The sequence below is a fragment of the Loxodonta africana genome, chromosome 13 (genome assembly GCF_030014295.1).
Source record: "Loxodonta africana isolate mLoxAfr1 chromosome 13, mLoxAfr1.hap2, whole genome shotgun sequence".
NCBI classification, from domain to species: domain Eukaryota; kingdom Metazoa; phylum Chordata; class Mammalia; order Proboscidea; family Elephantidae; genus Loxodonta; species Loxodonta africana.
The window spans coordinates 33,324,605-33,346,346 of NC_087354.1; the positions used below are offsets into that span (position 1 = coordinate 33,324,605).

Sequence of the window (21,742 nt, forward strand, 5' to 3'; positions counted from 1 at the left end):
TATTTATGTGGTGGATTGATTTTCTAATGTGGAACCATTCTTGCATAGCTGGTATGAATCCCACTTAATTGTGATATTATTTTTTTGATATGATGCTGAGTTCTATTGGCTAGAATTTTGTTGAGAATTTTTGTATCTATATTCGTGAGAGATACTGGTCTGTAATTTTCTTTTTTTATGATGTCTTTGCCTGGCTTTGGTATCAGAGTTATGCTGTTTTCATAGACTGAATTTAAGAGCATCCTCTCCTATTTTATGTTCTGAAAGAGTTTGAGTGCACTGGCGTGAGCTCTTCTCTGAATGTTTGGTAGAATTCTCTAGTGAAGCCGTCTGGGCCAAGGCTTTTTTGTTATTGCTGTTGTTGGGAGTTTTCATATTACCTCTTCAATCTCTTCTCTTGTTATGGGTCTGTTCAGATTTTCTATCCCAGCTTGTGTTAGTTTACATAGGTAGTGTGTTTCTAGAAATTTTCCATTTCCTCTAGGTTTTCAATTTTGTTGGAGTATAATTTTTCATAGTATTCTGTTAGGATCCTTTTTATTTCAGTTGCGTCTGTTGTAATGTTCCCTGTCTCATTTTTTTTTTTTTTTTTTTTTTGGGTTATTTGCTTCCTCTTCAGTTTTTCTTTTGTCGGTTTGGCCAGTAGTTTGTCAATTTCTTGATCTTTTCAAAGAACCAACTTTTAGTCTTGTTGATTTTTTTTAATAGGTGTAGTATTTTTTTATTGCTGCTGTACCAAATTACTTCTTAAAAACTTAGTGACTTAAAACAACACAAACTTATTATCTTATGATTATATAGGTCAGAAGTCCAATACAGGTCCCACAGGGGTAAAATTAAGGTGCTGGCAGGGCTGTGTTCCTTTTGAAGGCTGTAGGGAAAAATCCCTTTCCTTGTCTTTTCCAGCTTCTAGAGGCTGCCCACATTCCTTGGTTTGTGACCCCCTTCCTCCATCATCAAAGCTGGCAACATTGCATCTCTTCTGTAGACACCTCTTTCTGTGACCACAGCTGGGAAAGGACCTCCTACCTACCTGGATTATCCAGGATAATCTCCCTTTTTCAGGTCATTAACCTTAGTCACATGTACAAAGTCCTTCTTGCCGTGTATTTGTAACATATTCAAAGGTTCTGGGGATTAGGTCATCTGGACATCTTTGCGGGGGAAGACCTTATTCTGCCTGCTACAATGGGACATCCCAAGTATTCTCAAGCAAATTTGTCTGGCAAACTCTCTGCAGTCATTCAAGAACAAATTACAAATAATACAGTACCCAGCAATACTCTATAAAACTATTTAGGAGAATTCATTGTAAATACCCAGATCAAGATATTACATTTTGGGTTTTCATTTCGGGATTTCTCCACGTGTGCGTCACCCTGCTCTATCTAGTTCCAAAAATGGATCTTTTGTCAACACAAGTGTTGTAAGGGCCTAGGAGTACTGTGCCACACTGTGTAAAGATAAAATGTAACCTACTACAATGGGTCGTATTAGGTACAATGGTTAGGACTTTTTGCACTTGAGTGAAGATAAGATCCCCTGAGGCTCCATGGGTCTTGGGTGTACCTGTGACCTTGAATTGATAGCACTCTGGGAAGATACCGCAGGAATCTCTACCATCTGTAGGCTGGTTCATGGATGAGGTTTTGGAGACAATGTAAATCTGCCCTTTCTGGTTTTCAGAGTTGGAGTTCTACAGGATGCTTAGAGAGATTTTAGGAGAGAAGACTACAGCAGTTAATTGCTAAGCTTTCCACTGAAAACTCAGAGCTTCCAACAAAATCCCTTTATTTGGAAGAAGGGAGGGTGTGATAGACTTTTCACAGCTGTAGGGCTCGGGGGTCCTCCAGCTCCATTGCCACAGTATCTGCAGCTGTGCGTACTCAAGCTCTATTGCAGACCAGAGGTGGATAAATGCAGCCCCAGCTGCAGAGTTGATGGTCTGTAAGGAGTCTGTTCTATACAGGAAAGGAAGCCCTGGCTCTGGCAGGAATATTCCATATAAACATTGCAAGGATGTCAAGTGTCATAAATGGATGTAACCACAACGGTCTATTCCATGAGCTCAGAGTACAAACATGGTTACATCTTTTTTTTTTTTTCCTGTAATTACTTGAGCCACTTCCTGCTTTAGTAATTGGGAATTCAAAATCATTCTCTTGAAATCTCCACCCCGGCCTCCTCCAGCATGGTCCAAAGGGCAGTAGTAGGGAACAGTCTGCCACCAATTGCAGTGGAGAGAGAACAGAGTTTGATCAGTGCCTGCCGTGTCATTGCTTCTTGGTGCCATTCAGTATCCTTATTGAAAACTTACTGTGCTACTTCCATAATCAGTGTCTTCCCTTTTCCCTGGAAGTGGGGCTAGTCACCGACTCTTCTGAAGGAAGCTGCCTTTAGTGATGCCAAGATGATGAGCTCTTTTGAGGGAGACTTGCCTTATAACTCAAAGATGGCCAAACCTATATTTCAAGGGTATGAGAGCTCTGTCTTATGGGACTGCAAGATCTTCCACCCCCATCCAAGGGATTCACCATCAACGGCAAACACAAACACAGTCAGGGAAGCAGTGGTCACAGAGGTATACCAAAAAAAAAAAAAAAAACCAAACCCACTGCCATTGATTCCGACTCATAGCGACCCTATAGGACAGAGTAGAATTCCCCCATAGAGTTTCCAAGGGTGCCTGGTGGATTCGAACTGCCGACCTCTTCGTTAAGAGCCATAGCGCTTAACCACTACGCCACCACCAGGGTTTCCAACAGAGGTATACAGAGAAGCAGAAGTCATGGACGATAACATTTAATCCTATTCCAGAGGTTGCTAATACTTCTGTTCCTTCACATGGTTGTCTGAAGGCTCTGGCTCTCAGTCTTGGGAAGATGGAGAACATCTTTTATGTGTGTCAGCTTCCTATTAGCCCAATTAATAATAATTAATAATAGCAGCTAGCACATATTAAGTACTTAACTAAATGTAAGACATTGTTCTAAGTGCCTTTTCATGAACGAATTCATTTAAGCCTCACAGTCTCCCCATGAAATAGGTGTTATTTTTATCTCCACTTTTACAGGTGAGGAAACTTAAATAACTGCCCAAGGTCACAGGGCTAGTAGGTAGAGCTGGGATTTGAACCTAGGTCATCAGGCTCCAGAGTGTGTGCTCTTAACCTCTTTACTACACTCTGCTCCCTCTGGGAAGGAGTGTGAAAAGGGCTCAAGCTTTGCTTAGATAATGAAATGACACTACAGACAGTAGCACCTAAAGCAGGGTAGCTTTTAATAGTACAAGAACCCATAAACAGCTGAGGTACCTGGAGGAACATTGGACATTCAGATTCCATTGTAGAAACTCCAGCCCCAAGAACAGTAGGGCAGACCTTCTGAATGTTCACCGTTGTTGGCAAAGGAAGAGTGGGGAGGAGGTGAAGGAGAAGTGCCTCAGAGGAAGTCACAGGAGTGAAGACCTCCCATCCACACCCATCAGTCTTCCACTCCAGCAGCCCAGGGTTGACCCCCAGTGTGAAGGAGGTTCTGGTTTAATGAGGACAGATGCTGACAACTGTGATTCAAACCTCCGTGTACCCTAGCTGAGGACACTAGAAAAAATGTGCTCCAGGCACTCAAGGGAAGATTGAATTATCTTTTGTTCTTAACTCTGGATACAGTGTTGTGTTGTGTGCTGTCGAGTGGATTCCGACTCATAGCAACTTGTAGGAGACCTGGTCCCACAGTGGTTAAGTGCTTGGGTGCTAATCAATAGGTCAGCGATTTGAGCCCGATGGCTACTCTGAGGGAGAAAAGACCTAGTGATCTGCTCCCGTGAAGCAGTTCTACTCTGTCCTGTAGGGTGGCTCTGAGTCTGGATGCAATAGAGATGGGCATTCAGAGCACCTAGATGAAAAAATACCATCCAGGAAATCACAGTGGCAGGAGTGGGAGCCACTACTGGGAGACAAGGACCACACTGCCTTCCCTGAGAAATCAGGCTTCTGGCCAGTGGCTCTGTCTGGGCTCTGTCAGGGGAGATGCAGTTTGGGCTGACGGGCCTGAAAGCTTAGGGAGCAGAACGTGCCTTTGTGCACTACTGTGACTCCCAGGTAACCACCCACCGTCTTCAGACATAATCCTTTGGTTAGCACTCAGCACGTACTCTTACAGCCAGGCCCTGGCCAGTGTGGTCTCGCTAAAGAATTCTCCTTATCAGGGGTATTCCAGACAAATGGAGGATTTCCAAAGAAAGTCATGCATGTCAGCAAGGAGGTCTAATACCTGAACTCACTGGCTACTTGTATTTTTTACACCAATGTTTATGGGATTAAAGGCAAGACTAGAAGAAGGAAAAGGGAAAATACGAAATAAAAAAAAAGGTATATCACAATTTGGTAAGACTGTATTTGTAGCGTAAACACATTCTTATGTGAGCACAGAAGGAAGTGTAATTAATTGTGCAGAGTGGATTCCCTGATGAATTTCCAGAAGAGGCTACATTGTATGTCATCTTTGAAGCGTCCTTCATGCCATGGAGCCTATGAATGGCTAATTACTGACAGTAACAGTTTTTCCTTTGGCATTTCACTTGGAGGTGTTCTTTCTTTCAGCTGACATTCCTCCCATTCTGGGCAAGAGTCGCTTCCTTTCATATCTGTCTCCAAACCTCCCGTCCCTCTTCCTTTTTGCCAGTCATCCCGCCATCCCACTCGTCCTCCTAAAATGTGACCTTTCATATGTCACTCCCCTCTGCGGATCCTTATTTGTTTTTACTCCCCCTCATCACTTGCATTTGAGGACCTCCATTAGTTGGCTAGACTTATCTCTTATTCATTCACAACTTGCCAGGCCAGGCTGTAAACTGTCCCTCATAGACACTAGATTTATATGTGCTGTTCTCCTCTTGCCCATGCTGTTTCCAATATCTATTAGAATATGTAATCCAATATCTAGTGGCCTCTTCCCACCACACCCTCCTTTAGATCTCATCTGAAATTTCTGTTTTCTGTGCTGCTATATTTGCTAATTAGCTTGTAGTGGCCATCTACAATAATTAATTTTTATGGTAAAAATTCTGGCATTTGCTATATTGAAGAAAATATAGCAAATGTAATCTTGTAACAAATTTTAACTCATGACTTGGATATGAAGATAAAATGAAATTTTAAAATTTTGCTTGTCGCAAAATAGTATTTCTCCTGAGTCCCTACTCACTGGTTATCTGGGGGAAAATTTTAAACTAAGCAATGCAATCAAAGCTTGGTCCAGCACTATTATATAAATAGTCTCTTAGGTAATGATCTACCTTTCTTGTGTAAAAATGCTAAATTTATTATGCAGTCTCCCTGTCTTGGATTATCTTCCTAAATTGTTCACATGGCTTATATTTCCTCATGGTTTTAGCGGGGGGGCGGGGGAGAAGAGGAGCCCTGTCTTCAGGATGGCCCTTGAATGGGCGCTGGTTGTCACCTGTCTGTCGATGCCTCTTCCTCTTTCTCCTCCTCCTCCTTCTTCTTTTTCCTTTGCACTTCGCAGGCTGGTTAGTCCCTCATGACTGACATATTTCTTCTTTAGATATAAAAATTACCTCTCTCAGGTGACAGTCAAGGCTTGCTGACTTAGAATCTCTTCATTCCTTATTGAATCTATTTAATTGACTTTATAAATTAACTCCTGTTTAACAATTTTATTTCCTCCATTTCAAAATTCTACCATAAGTGTACAAATAACAAAAAACCACACACTGTTTCGATGTGTTTCCTGCATGTAGATGCTACATCTCTGATAAGGTAACAAGCTCACTGAGGAACGGGGACTAATTATATGCTTTTGTGTTCTCCGCATCACATAACCTAGGGCAAGACCCATAAAATATACATTTAATAAGTGTTGTCTTGAACTTAATTGAAATGAAAAAATGCTTCTGGGGGAAAGGAAAGCAGAGGGATATTTGGCATTTGCACTTCCTAAATATCAACTGGAGTATTTAAGACACAAGCATCGTTAGATTATCTTGAGCCAGGGCATGGGACCCAGCTGAACCAGACTAGGCATGCTTGATGTTGACAATGGAAGGATGCCAGGTAGATGAAAGCACTTACTATAAGTAGTCAATGTCCCCAAGATTACTAGAAAGCAGTGTCATATAATGGAATGCTTGCTAATTTTGGAATCAGTTCTGGCTTTATCATATCCTAGTTGTGTGTCTTTGGGCTAGTGACCAAAGACTTTTTAGATCACAGTTTTCTCCATTTATGAAGCTAGGCTAACGATAATCCTGACTTATCTAGTTCAAAGGTGGTGGTGAAAAGAGAATGTCAATGATAATCCCTGGTAAACTAGAAAGCATTATCCAGATATCAGGCTGTCTTAATCAGGGACCATCATTTGCTAGGAACAAAAGCCCACTCGAGTTAGCTCAAGAAAAGGGAATTCACTGGATAGAAGGGTGGGCACTTAATGGAACTTAAGTATAAGCTGGTCTTGAGGGCTTGGACCCAGGAATCAGAAAGGGAGGAACCCCGGTTACTCATTCCCTCTATTGATTCCCTTTATTGAAATGCATGATTTCTCATCTTTCCTTCTCCCTTCACGTCTAATTTATTTTCTCTGCTGTAGAAACTGGATTGGTTTGCTTCAATATGCATCTCACTTAAAAAAAAAAAAAAAGGTCAAATCACATATTGATATGATTTCTCAGCTCCAGTCTGCAAACTGGCCAATTAAAACTTCTGTTGCAATTTTCAGTTTCTGGCAAAGATTGACCTGATGTGGATAAGGTGTTTGCCTCTGCATAACCGGTTGCGTCCAAGGCAGCTAGGTCACACATACAAGCCTGGCCACCCTTTCAGAAAGGGCTAAGGCTAGGCTAGTATCCCAGCCTGTTTCCTGCAAAGGCACTCTTGTTAATTTTGTGATACTTCATTGGTGTATAGAGCTTAAGACAGGCTGTCATGTTCTGTCCCCTAGTGAGTCTAATGCCAGGGAAATTGTTTGCTTATATTCTCTTGCTTTGGTTTCAAAGAATCATATACGGAGAAAATGGACCATGGGTGGGTGAAGAGGAGGCAATGTAACTTTATCATTGATGATCATCCCTATGGCTGGATTGAGGACACAGTCCTTATTCCAACAGAGAAAGGTGATCCAATTTTAGTCTTCAATTGGACTGTTGCTTCTATAGGTGTGGTTTGGGTTAAGGTTTAATCTTGTCAAAACAATGAAAGTGTGGATGCAATATATGATTTACAACAAAGCATTATACCTCACCCCAGAGGAAAGTTTATTTATTTATTATATTTATTCCTAACCTACTTCTGAAAAGGATTTGAGGCAGTTTATAAAAGCCAAAATCATAAACACAGTAAAGTACAAAAGTCAAGTAGTGTTGAGTAACAACCCGGTGGCATCTGGACCCAAGGTTGGCCACGTCTCCAAGATACCAAAGAAAGACTCTGGAACCAGCGGTCGTGACATATGGTTTATTAGGGGAGCTTACTTATGGGATGACTCAGGGCAGCGGCTGGGCCAGGTTAGCACTCTGCAACTGCCTAGCAGGGGACACAAGCTAAGGCTTACTGTTTTTTTCTCCCAAGTCCTTAGGCAGCTAGCATTCCCAGGGACTTGATGTCTAGGCCCAGATGTTTTTCTTCTTGTTGCTAAGGCGTTCCTTGGCCTTGGCCACCAGCTCAGTCATGCCACTCCCGGCCTTGTACCTTAGCCCGAGTGTATCCCGAGTTCATCCCCAGCATACTTCAGGGAAGAGCAAAGCTGACTTCATTAGGAGGGGATACATATAGCTGAATAACATTACCCCACAAATAGTAAAAAGGGGAGGAGTGGGAGAAATGATATATTTAAATGCTGGCTAAATAAATTATTAATAGCTATTTGGCAATGGGGTTATGGAATTTGGGGGAAAAAATAGGGTTTTTTTTCCTCCATATCAAAATAAATTCCAGATATACCAAAGAGTTAAATAAGATTACTGAATTATAAAGAAACTGGAAAGATATATTTAAATACTTAACTGTTCTCAGGGTAGGAAAAGCCTAAGCCCACTAATAAAGAAAAAAACCTTAAAGCGAAATATTAATAGAATTAACTGCATTAAAAAGTTAAAGCTTCTTGGCTTCTTAAAGCATCAAAAACGAAACTAAATGGAGAAAATATTTCTGACACAAATAACAAAGAGTTAATAACTTCACTATGCACAGATCAGTTTAGAATAATAAAAAACAAACATTTCAGTAAATAAATGAGTAAAGGACATAAAACAAGAATTAAAAAAAACTTATCGTGCTTTAGTGAAAGTTTATTGTGCAAATTAATTTCTCATTAAAAAACACAAATTGTTTTGTGACATTGGTTGCAATCCCGACAATGTGTCAGCACTCTTTGCCTTTCACTCTGTACCCTGGGTTCCCTGAGTCCATTTGTCCAGTTTTCCTGTCCCTTTCTGCCTTCTCGTAGTACCTTTTGGGCAGGTGTTGCCCATTTGGTCTCATGTATTTAACTGAACGCACATTCCTCACATGTGGTATTGTAAAACATGAAATTTTTGAAGAATTAATATGAAACATCTGTATATGTGAAATGATATTAAAGCTAAATAATAAAAATAAATGCAGCTGTTGAATTGGTATATGTTTTGCTGTGTATAGTCTCGCAACAAAATAAATCAAATAAAAAAATGCAGATTAAAACAGCAAAATTCTATTTAACATTTATGATTGGCAAATATTTTCGAAGATTAAAATAGTCAAACTTGGCATAGATATTGAGAAAATGGCACTCATGTAACCTGGTAATAACATTACCTTTGTGGAGGGCAATTTGGTAGCATTTTGAAAAGCCTATAATGCCTGCATATCTTTTGACTCAGAAATTTTATTTCCAGACACTTGTCTTTGGGAAGTCATCGATGATTTGTGTAAAGATTTAGGTACCAGAATCTTTTTTGTTATTTATTCTTTTTTAAAAATAGACACTATTTCTCAAAGTTTTTATAATGAGCATTTATTACTTTAATAATAAAGAAAAATATATAAAATAATATATTGCCTTTTGTGTATCTATTTTAATTAGGAATTTTGCATGCCAAAAATAGATTTTGAACCATAAAGTAACATTTTTGTCGTCCAGCAACGTTAATCCTTTGGAAAGATCTGGTGGGAGGAATCAGTAATTTAGTAAAAAGACCACCCTGAGTCATCAAGACTCATACAAACACTTTTTGTACCATTATTATGAGAGCTGTCTAGGGCATTTGCTCGGAATTTATTTGCTCTTGTTTTAGACAGAATTTGAACAAGTTAGATTATCTGCTTTCCATGCTACAACCACTTGGAGGCAGGCACTTGGTACCGGTAAAGGATGGTGATGGGGGCCTGGAACAGGGAGAAAAGGCAAATGAATTATTTAGACAACAAAGAAGCAGACACACATTTTCACACAGCACAGCAGCTTTGGGCCGTGTAAAGTAGGGGTGGAGTCCCTGGTTCGTGCAAGCAGTTAACACTCTTGGCTGCTAACTGAAAGATTGGAGGTTTGATTCCACTCAGAGGCACCATGGAAGAAAACCTTTCAATTTACTTCTGAGAAAATCAGCCATTGAAAACCCTATGGAGCACCCTACTCCGACACATATGGAGTCGCCATGAGTCAAAATCAACTCGATGGCAACTGTTGACTGTTAAAGTAGGGGCAAATAATTCTTCAACTTGAAATCCTTAGGAAGACCTGAGTCACCTGGAAAAATATTCAGTTTGCAAAAGGAAGGGAATGCATTTGAAAATTTGTGTCTAAAATGGCTAAAACAGGGCAAAATTGGGCACCTAAATATGGTAAACTTTAATTATCCAGAAAAAATACCTGGGTGGAAGAGTGATCAAAATAGATGAGGTAATCCTCTGTGTAGGTCATCACCGTTGAGGTCCCAGTGGAATTGCACAGCCACAGAGTTGGCCTTGAATTAAAAGAAACATGTAGGAATGATGTGACTGCCAGGACAGAGGCAAGCAGGGTCTGGTCTTGTGGGATTCTGGTAAACTCCTTCAGCCTTCCTTTGGCTCATCTCACTGGGTGATGTGCATGTGGTCCTTTTTCTCTGCCTCCAGGACTGCCCTCCGGATGCAGAGGACTTCAGAGCCCAGCAGTGTTCCGCCTACAATGATGTCCAGTATCAGGGGCACTATTATGAATGGCTTCCAAAATATAACGACTCTACTGCCCCTTGTGCACTCAAGTGTCATGCACGGGGACAAAATTTGGTAGTAGAGCTGGCCCCCAAGGTACTGGATGGGACTCGTTGCAACGCAGACTCCCTGGACATGTGTATCAGCGGCATCTGTCAGGTAAGCCACACCTGCTTCCCATGCCCCAGGTTGAAGGATTTCTATGCCCATTCTCAATAAAGAGAATCATTTTCTTCTAGACTTTTGCTCATGATAATGAAATATTGTCTTTGATAATTTTAATATAAACAATTTTTTTAGAGAATGTTATAAGACTTTATAAATCATGCTTTACTTATTTAAAATAGTGTAAATTTTATCTGGGTCTCTGGGTGGGGTAAATGATTTGCCCTCGGCAGGTAATCATAAGGCTGGTAGTTTGAACCCACCTGGTAGAACTGCAGAAGAAAGGCCTGGCAGTCTGTTTCTGTAAAGATCATAGCTAAGAAAATTTTATGGAGCAGTTCTACTCTGTAACACATGGGGTCACCATGAGTTAGAATCGACTCGACAGCAATGGGTACAGGTAAATTTTACCTATGTCAAATAAAAAGATTACAATATATGATTTCTTGTGGTTCGTGTAGACCACTGATACTACAACTTGAAAGTGCCTTAGAGCCACCTGGAAGACTTGTTAAAATACAGAGTTCTGGGCCCCAGCCCCAAAGTTTCTGATTCAGTACGTCTGAGGTAAGGCCAAGAATTGCATTTCTAACAAGTTCCCAGATTTTGCTAATGCTGTTCATCCATTGCTCTGGAAGGGTGATACTGATAGGTCCTCTGAGAGTCCATTATTAAATTTAATTCAGTTTTGGGTCTTTGGGAAACAATACTGATTTATTTACTGGAAAGTTAGTATAAATATATCCCAGCAGATTTTTCAGAGTGCATTTAGAAAGCTGTAGTGGCTATGAGAGTGAGTATGAATGAGACATAAATCCCAATGGCTGGTAATGGGTGTGGAGGATTCAGAGGTATTATGACAGCTGCTGAAGAGTATGGACAGGTGAGGGAGAGAATAGGACTCACTTCCACTCAATGGGGCAGTTGTACTCTGTCCTATAGGGTTACTATGAGTCAGAATGGACTTGACAGCAACAGTTAGTTGTGTTTTTTTTTGGTTTTTCCACTCTTTTCATCTCTGAAAAAAATTTTAAATAACAAATATTCTATCATTCTATCTTTCCTCTTCTTTATTCATAACAAAAACAGCAGTAACAATGGCATATAAATAACCTAATCACCTGCTAAGTGCCAGGAACTATCAGGCATCTCAAACTTAACACACTTAAAAAGTAAACCTAGACCTTGCACGTCAAACCAGTTTCTCCTTCCTCCATCCCTACTCTTGAAAATGGTCAATTCTTCACCTGATCCCTTTGGAATCATTCTTGATTCTTCTTTCTCAACTCATACATCGCATCCATTGCCAAGTCTTCTCAATTCTTTCTCCAAAGTTTATTTTGAATCCACCACTTCTTTCCATCTCCACTGACTTCTTCTCTAGTCTAAGCCCCCATCAGCTCTTGCCTACGCTACATTCATAGCGTTGTGTTCTGTTCTCCCAGCTTCCACCCTTCTAGTCCATCCTATAGGGTTGCTATGAGTCGGGATAGACTCGATGGCACTGGGTTTGGCTTTTGGTTCTGTTGTGCTTACAGCATTTTATAATTTCATATTTATGTGATTATTTGATTTATGACTATCTCTCACACCAGATGGTAAATTCTCTGAGGGCTGGAATCTTGTGTGTGGCTCACTGCCACCTTTACAGTGCCTGGCCCCGTAGATATTCCACAATGAACCTGACTGAACAAATGAATCTTACCTACCTGTGAGTGCAGAAGCTATTCAACTCTCTCGGCTCTTAATTCTCTTGCAACCTCTAGTTCTGCATTTTCAAAGGCAGGCTTGGTGTCCCTTCTAGGAGATCCCACAGATTCTTCCAGTTCAGCATGTCTTCTAAATAAACTGATCTCATCCTTTGCAGACCCGCTAGTTTTTCCGTGATTCCTATTCGTTTCTGTTTGTGGCGCCACGAGTCTCAATGTCACCTTCCTGAAATCACATCTTAGTCTCCTGAGTCTGTTTGCTCATGTGTCCTCTATATCCAGGTCCCTTTATCACGTCTTTCACATTTTACACTTCTTTTCCCTCTCACTACCACCTTTTAACCCCAAGACTGGACTAGCCAATCTCTCCTAGATTCCTAGAGAATTACTCTTCCTTTCTCACCTACCCTTGGACCATCTGACTTGTTATGGGCTGTTGACTAACATTCCCAAAGTTCAAAGCTTATAACTCCATTCTTCTATTTCACATACTATCAATGGTTTCCCTTTATATCTACCAGTTACTTTTAGGCTCTTCTGCTAAATGTTATCAGAGGTTATTCCTTATCAGTAGTATTATGCTTTTTTTTTTTTTTTAACACATTTTTGCCAATGAGCATTTACAATGAAATGAAAACATAATTGTCATTAAAAGAAATGTATTCTGGGAGTTGAAGAGAGCGCCCTGGACAAGGGACTGCTTTGACATTGAGATTTTGAAAGGTTGAGTAGGAGTTAGTTAAACAAAGATGAGGAAGGGAATCATGAGGAGAGGGAGTAGCCCTGGTGACGGGATTAATCGCATGGTGTATTTGAGGATCTGTGACCCTTTCTATAGGGTCAAGGTGGAAAATACCTGTGGGACAGTGACAGAAGGTGAGGTTGGAGGTATAAGTGGAATAAAACCAAATACTAGTTGCCATTAAATTGACTCTGACTCATGTTGACTCCTTGTGTGTCAGAGTAGACCTATACTCCATACGCTTTTCAATGGCTGATTCTTCTAAGGTATCTCTGGGTGGACTTGAACCTGTAACCGTTCAGTTAGTAGCCACGCGTATTAACCATTAGCACCACCCAGGGACGCCTTGAGGTAGGTAGGAAGGAGAAAATGTAGACCACTGGTAGTTTGTAAGGGAATGGAGAGGAAGGGGAGATATTGTTTGATGGGCTCATTGTAGTGAAATAGGAAATAATAAGCAGGGAGAGGTTTGAGGAGAAAAGAGAAATTTTAAGATGATCTGAGGATAACTGGGTTGACAAAAGATGGTTAGAGAACAGTTCCTCAGGGAACCAGAGGAAGTAGAAAAGCATTGCCTTTGGCACAATTTGACTGTGAAAGATCCCTTATGGCTGAGGTCGTGGATTTGCTGGGTAGCCTTCTGTATGAATGGAGATGGGGGCTGTGGTCAGGACTGCTGGACTTCAGATTAACAGAGAATTGCATTCAGTTCCCATTTTTACAACTAATTGGTTGAAGACCACTTGGTAACCCCCTTACCATCTTTGAGCCTTGGTCTTTTTGATGTGTTGTTGCTAGCTGCTGCTGAGTCAACCTCTGATTTGTGGTAACTCCATGCACAACGAAATGAAACACTGCCCAGTCCTATGCCATCCTCATTATCATTTGCAGATCAGACCATTGTGATCCAACAAGTTTTTGTTGGCTGATCTTCAGAAGTAGATCGCCAAGCCTTTCCTCCTAGTCCATCTTAGCCTGGAAGCTCCACTGAAACCTGTTCAGCATCGCAGCAACATGAAAGCCTCTCCCGGCAGATGGGTGGGGGCTGTGCATGAGGTGTATTGGCATGGAAGGCAAGAATTCTACCACTGAACCACCAATGCCTCTTTCAATATGTGGAAAGGAGATACTGTCCTGCTTGTTGGTCTGGTTTAAATTCATTCATTCGCGAAGAACATGCCAAGTGCCCAACACAGTAGCTATCACTTGGAGGCATCCACTTAACACTAGTTCCCTTTCCCTGGCTTCTCCTTGTGCTCACAGCACACTGCCCTCTCCTCTTATTCATTACTCAAGTCCAGTTGCATAGTTTGCTCTAGTAGCTTCCAGGGACAAAGGGGCTTGCAGGATAAAAGTGGCTTTCAATGATGAATGAGCCCTTTTTAAATGAGTGCTCTGTATCATGTTTCTGTGATTCTAATGGGTAAGCCGGGTTCTTTGGGCAGTAATGGGTGGCATCCTGGCTGTTGAAAGCTGAGTGCTTTTTTGGCCAGCCTATTTGAGAAAAAGAACTGCATGCACTTCCTCAGGTGTGACTCAGATGCTTCTTGCTGAATTTAGTATCTTCACTTCAGCAGGATAATGTTGACATAAATTCACTCCGGTTGTACGATGTGGTCGTGCACACCAGCAGTTGTTAGGGTGAGAAAAAACAAACTGTGTGATTCTTTCCGCTGGCCTCGGGATCAGTGGACTGAGCCCTGCGGTTTGCTTGGCACAGACTACAGATAATTTTGCAAGTGTGTTTACAATTTGATCATTTAAATAAACACATCCCGGTGCTCCTGGGGACAACTCTCCGTTAGCCTGAGCACAGCAGAGAGCATGAGAAGATTATGCTCGCTGAAGGAAATTTGCTTCTGCTGCTGTTGAGAGGTCTGATTTTTAGGGGATATAGGACCTGTTGGAACCAGGGCCACAGAACAGGTCTGATGTATCATCAGGAGTGGATTATCCAATAGGCAAGCTAAGTGCAGTGTTACCTTGCTTACCAGATCATCTCTCGGGAACAGTTTCACATGTGTTCACTACAGATTAGGAAATAAGCACAAATAAGGCCACGCTTACCCTGCTTACTTGGTCATTTGCCCCTTTCAGGGATTATAAATTGGAAAAGAGGCTTTGCTTCCATAGGAAGGTGCTGTGGGGTTGGGAGAGAGACAGATGCCAGCCATACCTAGAAGCAGACTCTGATGTGGTGAAAAAATGTGGAATTGTTTGATACAGATTATCTGGTAAGCAAGGTGAGTACTGTGTTTACCTTGCCTATTGGATAATCCATCCCTGCTTATTGAACTCCCTGACAGCTGGGCAGATAAAGAAACCACTTACTGTTCTTAATAGAATATCTACATGTTTGAGTCCATAGGACCCGCACATACCAATGGTCATGAAGATGGCTCAGGATGGGGCAGCATTTCACTGTTATTATACATACGGTTGACATGAGTTGGAGCTGACTCAACAGTAACTAACAATGATGACGACAGCAGTACCTACTGGGTACTTTCTATATTTCAGACATTGTCTAAGCACTTATCCCATCATAACCCTAGGAAGTACATGCAGCCATTATCCCCATTTTGTTTATAAGGAAACTGAAACTTGAAGAGGCTAAGTAATTTTCCCAGGGTGCATAACTAGAACATGATACAGCTTGAATTTGAACTGAGACAACCTAATTCCAGAATCTATTTTCTTCACCATTGCACTATACTGATGCTTTCTTTTGTATTGCTACAGGTGTTACTGAAATTTGTAACTAAAAAAAGATGTGGCTCTGGTAAAGGACAGTCACTACAACAGAAGACTCCTACCTAGGCAGCTTAGTACAGGGGTTGGAACTCAGATGTTTACACACCGCCGGGGAGGGAAGTTGCTGGGGTGTGGTCACAGGGAGTGGTAAGGGCTGTAGTGAACTGGAGAATATATACTCATTGTGCAGGCACCAACCATGGATAACCTTGACGGGGTTTTTATTTGTCAGCAGAAGCCCAGAACCTGGATTTTATGTGAAATTTCCAGTTCGGAAAAACATGACCATGTTTTGTCCATTAATGGTTAAATTGCACACCTGTATGATGTAAGGAGCTCTCATGGCACAGTGGTTAAGTGCTCAGTTGCTAACTGAAAGGTCGGTCGTTTGAACCCACCAGCAGCTCTGCAGGAGGAAGACGTGGAGATCTGCTCCCATAAAGATTACAGCCTAGAAAACCCTATGGGGCAGTTCTTCTCTGTCATATAGGGTCACTATGAGTTGGAATCGACTCAATGGCACATAGTAACAACAATGATATAGGCTAGGTTTCCCTATAGTAACAGGTCTCTAGGTGGCACAAATGGTTTGCTCTCAGGTATTAACCTAAAGGTTTGTGGTTTGAACCTACCCAGCGGCTTCTTGAAAGAAAGACATGCTGATCTGCTTCCATAAAGATTGTTGTTGTCGTTAGGTGCCGTCGAGTCAGTTCTGTCTCATAGTGACCCTATGCACAACAGAATGAAACATTGCCCGGTCCTGTGCCATCCTTACAATCGTTGTTATGCTTGAGCCCATTGTTGCAGCCACTGTGTCAGTCCACCTTGTCGAGGGTCTTCCTCTTTTCCGCTGACCCTCTATTTTACCAAGCATGATGTCCTTCTCCAGGGACTGACCCCTATGATAATATATCCAAAGTATGTGATATGTAGTCTTACAATCCTTGCTTCTAAGGAGCATTCTGGTTGTGCTTCTTCCAAGGCAGATTTGTTCGTTCTTTTGGCAGTCCATGGTATACTCAATATTCTTCGCCAACACCACAATTCAAAGGCGTCAATTCTTCTTCAGTCTTCCTTATTCATTGTCCACCTTTCACATGCATATGATGTGATTGAAAATACCATGGCTTGGGTCAGGTACACCTTAGTCTTCAAGGTAACATCTTGCTCTTCAACACTTTAAAGACGTCCTTTGCAGCAGATTTGCCCAATGCAATGTGTCTTTTGATTTCTTGACTGCTGCTTCCGTGGCTGTTGATTGTGGATCCAAGTAAAATGAAATCCTTGAGAACTTCAGTCTTTTCTCCGTTTATCATGCTGTTGCTCACTGGTCCAGTTGTGAGGATTTTTGTTTTCTTTATGTTGAGCTGTAATCCATACTGAAGGCTGTGGTCTTCGATCTTCATTAGTAAGTGCTTCAAGACCTCTTCACTTCCAGCAAGCAAGGTTGTGTCATCTGCATAATGCAGGTTGTTAATGAGTCTTCCTCCAATCCTGATGCCTCGTTCTTCTTCATATAGTCCAGCTTTTTGGATTATTTGCTCAGCATACAGCTTGAGTAGGTATAGTGAAAGAATACAACCCTGACACACACCTTTCCTGACTTTAAACTAATCAGTATCCCCTTGTTCTGTCCGAATAACTGCCTCTTAATCTATGTAAAGGTTCCTCATGAGCACAATTAGGTGTTCTGGAATTCCCATTCTTCGCAATGTTATCCATAGTTTGTTATGATCCACACAGTCGAATGCCTTCCCATAGTCAATAAAACACAGGTAAACATCCTTCCCGTAGTCTCTGGTTTCAGCCAGGATCCATCTGACATCAGCAACGATATCCCTGGTTCCTTATCCTCTTCTGAAACTGGCCTGAATTTCTGGCAGTTCCCTGTCAATATTACTGCTGCAGCTGTTTTTGAATGATCTTCAGCAAAATTTTGCTTGCTTGTAATATTAATGATATTGTTTTATAATTTCCACATTCGGTTGGATTAAAAAAAAAAAAAAACTAAAGCTAAGAAAATCCTGTGGAGCAGTTCTATTCTGTAACACTTGGGGTTGCCATGGGTTGGAACTGACTCAATGGCAATGGGTTTTTGAAAAAATTTTACTCTGTAGTAATCAAACCCATTGCCCTTGAGTCAATTCTGACTCATATCGACCATGTAGGACAGAGTAGAACTGCCACACAGAGTTTCCAAGGCTGTAAATCTTTACTGAAGCAGACTGCCACATCTTTCTCCCATGGAGCAGCTGATGGGTTTGAACTGCTGACCTTCTGGTTAGCAGCAGAGTACTTTAACCACTGTGCTACCAGGGTTGTTTGTAGTAACTAATAATCCCCAAAGCTCAGTGACTTAAAACAATGAAAGGCTTTTTTCTTACTAATGTTCCTTGTCCAGCGTGGGTCAACAGGGGTCTCTGCTCATTGAATCTCTCAAAGACCCAGGCTGAAGAAGAGTTCATTTGAACATAACTTTTTTCTGTTAATCACTACAGTAGTGGAAAGTGGAATAAAGTGAATCATACGCTGACCCTTAAAACATCTTACATAAGTGACACAGATCACTTAGACTCAAAGTTCATTGGCCACAGACAGTCGGTGGACACCCTAATTTCTAAGGGGGTGAGGAAGTGCAGTCCTACTATGGGCTGAAAACCAAAATCAAAGCCATTGCCGTTGAGTTGATTGTGACTCATAATGACCCTGTAGGACAGAGTAGAAATGTCCCATAGGGTTTCCAAGGCTGTAAATCTTTATGGAAGCAGGCTGCCACATTGAACTGCTGACCCTTCGATTAGCAGCCTAGCGCTTAACCACTGTGCTACCAGGGTTCCTTCCCATGGGCTGAAAGGAGAAACTAAATATTTATGAATATCCCTAATGACTACCACAGCTCCATATACTCTGATTTTTAGAAAATTCTGAGTAGATCCAATTTTCAGAGACCTCAAAAAGACAAGTTATTTCCAAAAATTGGTACTTGAAGGATTAATTTTGATCTCAGGAAAGCTCAGTTTTTGCTTAATTTGGAGTAATGACACTAATTTAAACATTCTCTCTTTTTTTTTTTACCTGATTAGGAAATCATGTACAGGAACTGTAAAAAAAATCATTGCTGAAATGATGATTTTTTATTATGAGTATTTATTCCCAAAAGTATTTAAAATATTTATGTTATCCACTATCTTGTGTTATGTCTCATTATCTACACTTCAGGATAAGAATTCTGTGTTATAATTAGTTTATACTCTGTAGCTTTTTCTGTAGTACCTGGCATTATAGAAAACAGGTTATTTAATAGATTTTATTAATTTTAGTGATATATTTATTAACATAGTTTTTAAATCATTATAATTAGACATCCTGACCTTAGGAGGTATCACAGAAGTTGAAAATATTTCAGATAATTTTTAAAAAGTTGATTATGGGTAATTACCATGGGATCCAAAAAGCAAAATTCAGTAGTCCCTCAATTTCAGGGACCATTCTGGCTTATACCCGATGAATCACAAGGCAACCAGACGTTCTTTTCAGATATGATTTCTCTGTGATGGTTTCACACGCTTTATTTGGCTGTAAGATTTGGATGAATTGTAACTTTAAAAATATTCTGAAACAAATACAAGTGCTCAGGGAGGTACGCAGTTGCCCAAGATCTTGCAAGGCCCTAAATACTCTTCAAAACAACCCATCCTAGCTCCTAAACCCACACCCTTCCTGGATGACCAGATAGAGGCTATTCTCATCCTCAAGAAATGCTGAGTGCTCAGGGACATGAATGTGTGAGGACAGAGGTTGGCCCAGGAGCAGTGCCTCTATAATTTAATGGTAGAATTACTCCCCTTGGAGACAGCTGCATGAACACAAGTTGCTCATTGATTGAATCCAACCATGCAAGTGCGTTTCCAAAATCAATCCACTCTTAAGCTGTTCCACATGCCCTTGTAAACATTAATATTATGGCCTCTGAAACTGGCTTCTTCATTGTCCAGCTGCTGGTACTAGAGGTGAAGAAGGCGTAGCATGGTGTTAAGATCCTTGTGTCAGATGACCTGGGATTCAGTCCCACCACTGACACTATATAGTAGCTGTGTAATGTTGGCAAGTCATTTAACCTCAGTAATGTACAGGTTCCTAGCTTGTAATATGGAAATAAAAGGTATCACCTACATCATAAGATTACTGTGAAAATTAATTGAAATAACACGTGTATCACGCTTAGCATAATGCCAGGTACATAGTAAGTATTCACTAAAAATCAGCTATTATTACTAATATTTTATTACTATTTTTATAAAATTACTTAATCTTTGGGGAAAAAAAGACCTCAAAAGTCTTTGGATTCAGCCACTCATCCAATAATTGAATCCCCACTATAATTTTCCTGCCAAAAAATCTCACAGCCCAAGATTGAATACTTATTATTGGATAATGCTGACTTTTCAGACTTTCTCATATTGAACTAAATTATGCTTAAAACTGTAGCTTTCACCATTTGGAAATACAGAGAACAAATCTAAACCCTTTCCTCATGACAGCCCTTTGTGAATTTTAAAAATATCCCTAATCACAGGGTAAATTTCCTCAATTTCTTAAACTTCCTTGCAACCTTTTTACCTCTCCCTGAAGCTTTCCTTTGATCTTTTCCTTCCCTTCAACACCAACATTTTGTAAATAGTCATCTATAGATGTGGTTTCGCCTTCCTCCCATTTGATTTCTGCTTCTACACCTTGAATATAGAGTCTGATTCAGCACCTTTCCAAACTAAAGCACAAATGCTCTTCCCAAGAGTCAAAATGAAATGAAAAACATAATAAAATTTGACCCACTTTCACTGAGCTCTTTACTATGTTCTAATCTCTATACTAGGAACATTATATACATTTTTTCATTTAATTCTCACTAGAGCCCTGTGTAAAATATTATTATTGTCTCCATTTTACTCTTGAAGAAATGATGCTCTGAGAGTTTGAATTGTTCAACATCCTGAAGCTGAAGTATGGTGATGAGGTGGGAGGGGGAGGGTACAAGTGTGTTGGGTCAGGATTTATAAATGGGCTGTCTGCCTCCAGAGTCTCTGCACTTAAACACCAGGGTGATGTAAATAGATCATGAGCTTGGCTGCTGACTAAAAGGTTGGTGGTTTGCTCTACCCAGAGGTGCCTTGGAAGAAAAGTCTGGTGATCTATTTCCAAAGAAGTAGCCACCGATAACCTATGGAGCACAGTTTTACTCTGATACACATGGGGTCACCAAGAGTCAGAAATCTCTAGACAGCAATTGGTTATATAAATACAAATAAAGTTGAATGAGTGTGGGAAGTAAGAATAAATCATCGGATCAGTTAATATTATTGGCACAAAGATGTAAAAGACACATATTTGAGAAATAAAAGGAAAATATAAAACACAGCTTTTTTGCATATAATAAAACTAACAATCTAGTATGTATGTATGAAAAATAACTCACAAGAGACTAAAAGACAGCAACTTATCCCATGAGACATCTTCTCCATTAATCTTTTTCTTATATTTATTAAATTGTTTGTAAAGATAAGTGTATAGATATATTGAATGAGAGGTAAGGTTGTATAAGTATAGATATAGGTGATAAATGGAGCCCTGCTGGCACAGTGGTTAAAACAATTGACTGGTAACCAAAAGGTTGGTGGTTCGAAGCCGTTCGTGGCTCCACAGGAGATAAATGCGGCAGTCTGCCTCTGTAAAGATTTTCAGCCTTGGAAACCCTGTGAGTCAGAATCGTCTCAACGGCAGTGGATTTTTATAAAACGATAATAAAGACAGGAAGAAGGTATAAATATAGAATGTATGGTATAGAGATAAGGATATATAGATGTAGAGATATAGGTATATGAAGGTAGGGATAGAAATAGAGGGAAAAAAATAAAACTATGGACTAAACGGATATACATCAAATTCAGTGTAATGGTTGTTTCTGGGAGGAAATGAGAAAAAAGGACTAGTGTGTGTTGGTGTGAGTGGTGGTAGAAGGAAAAAATCCATTGCTGTTGAATGATCCTGACTCATGGCGACCCCATGTGTTACAGAGTGGAACTGCTCTATAGGGTTTTCTCGGCGTAATCTTTACAGAAGCAGATCACCAGGCCTTTCTCCTGTGGTACCTCCGGGTATGTTTGAACCACTACCCTTTAGGTTAGTAGT

At 40.6% G+C, this 21,742-nt stretch overlaps 1 protein-coding gene across 4 annotated transcripts in view; it reads left to right on the forward strand.

Moving 5' to 3' along the window:
• Positions 1-21,742, forward strand: part of ADAMTSL3 (ADAMTS like 3) — a 416,580-nt gene that overhangs the window by 158,168 nt on the left and 236,670 nt on the right. For all 4 annotated transcript variants that reach the window (XM_064267196.1, XM_010593790.3, XM_064267194.1 and 1 more), the window contains exon 6: positions 10,109-10,345. In XM_064267196.1, the coding sequence (XP_064123266.1) occupies positions 10,109-10,345 (237 nt within the window). The remainder of the gene's footprint in view (positions 1-10,108; positions 10,346-21,742) is intronic.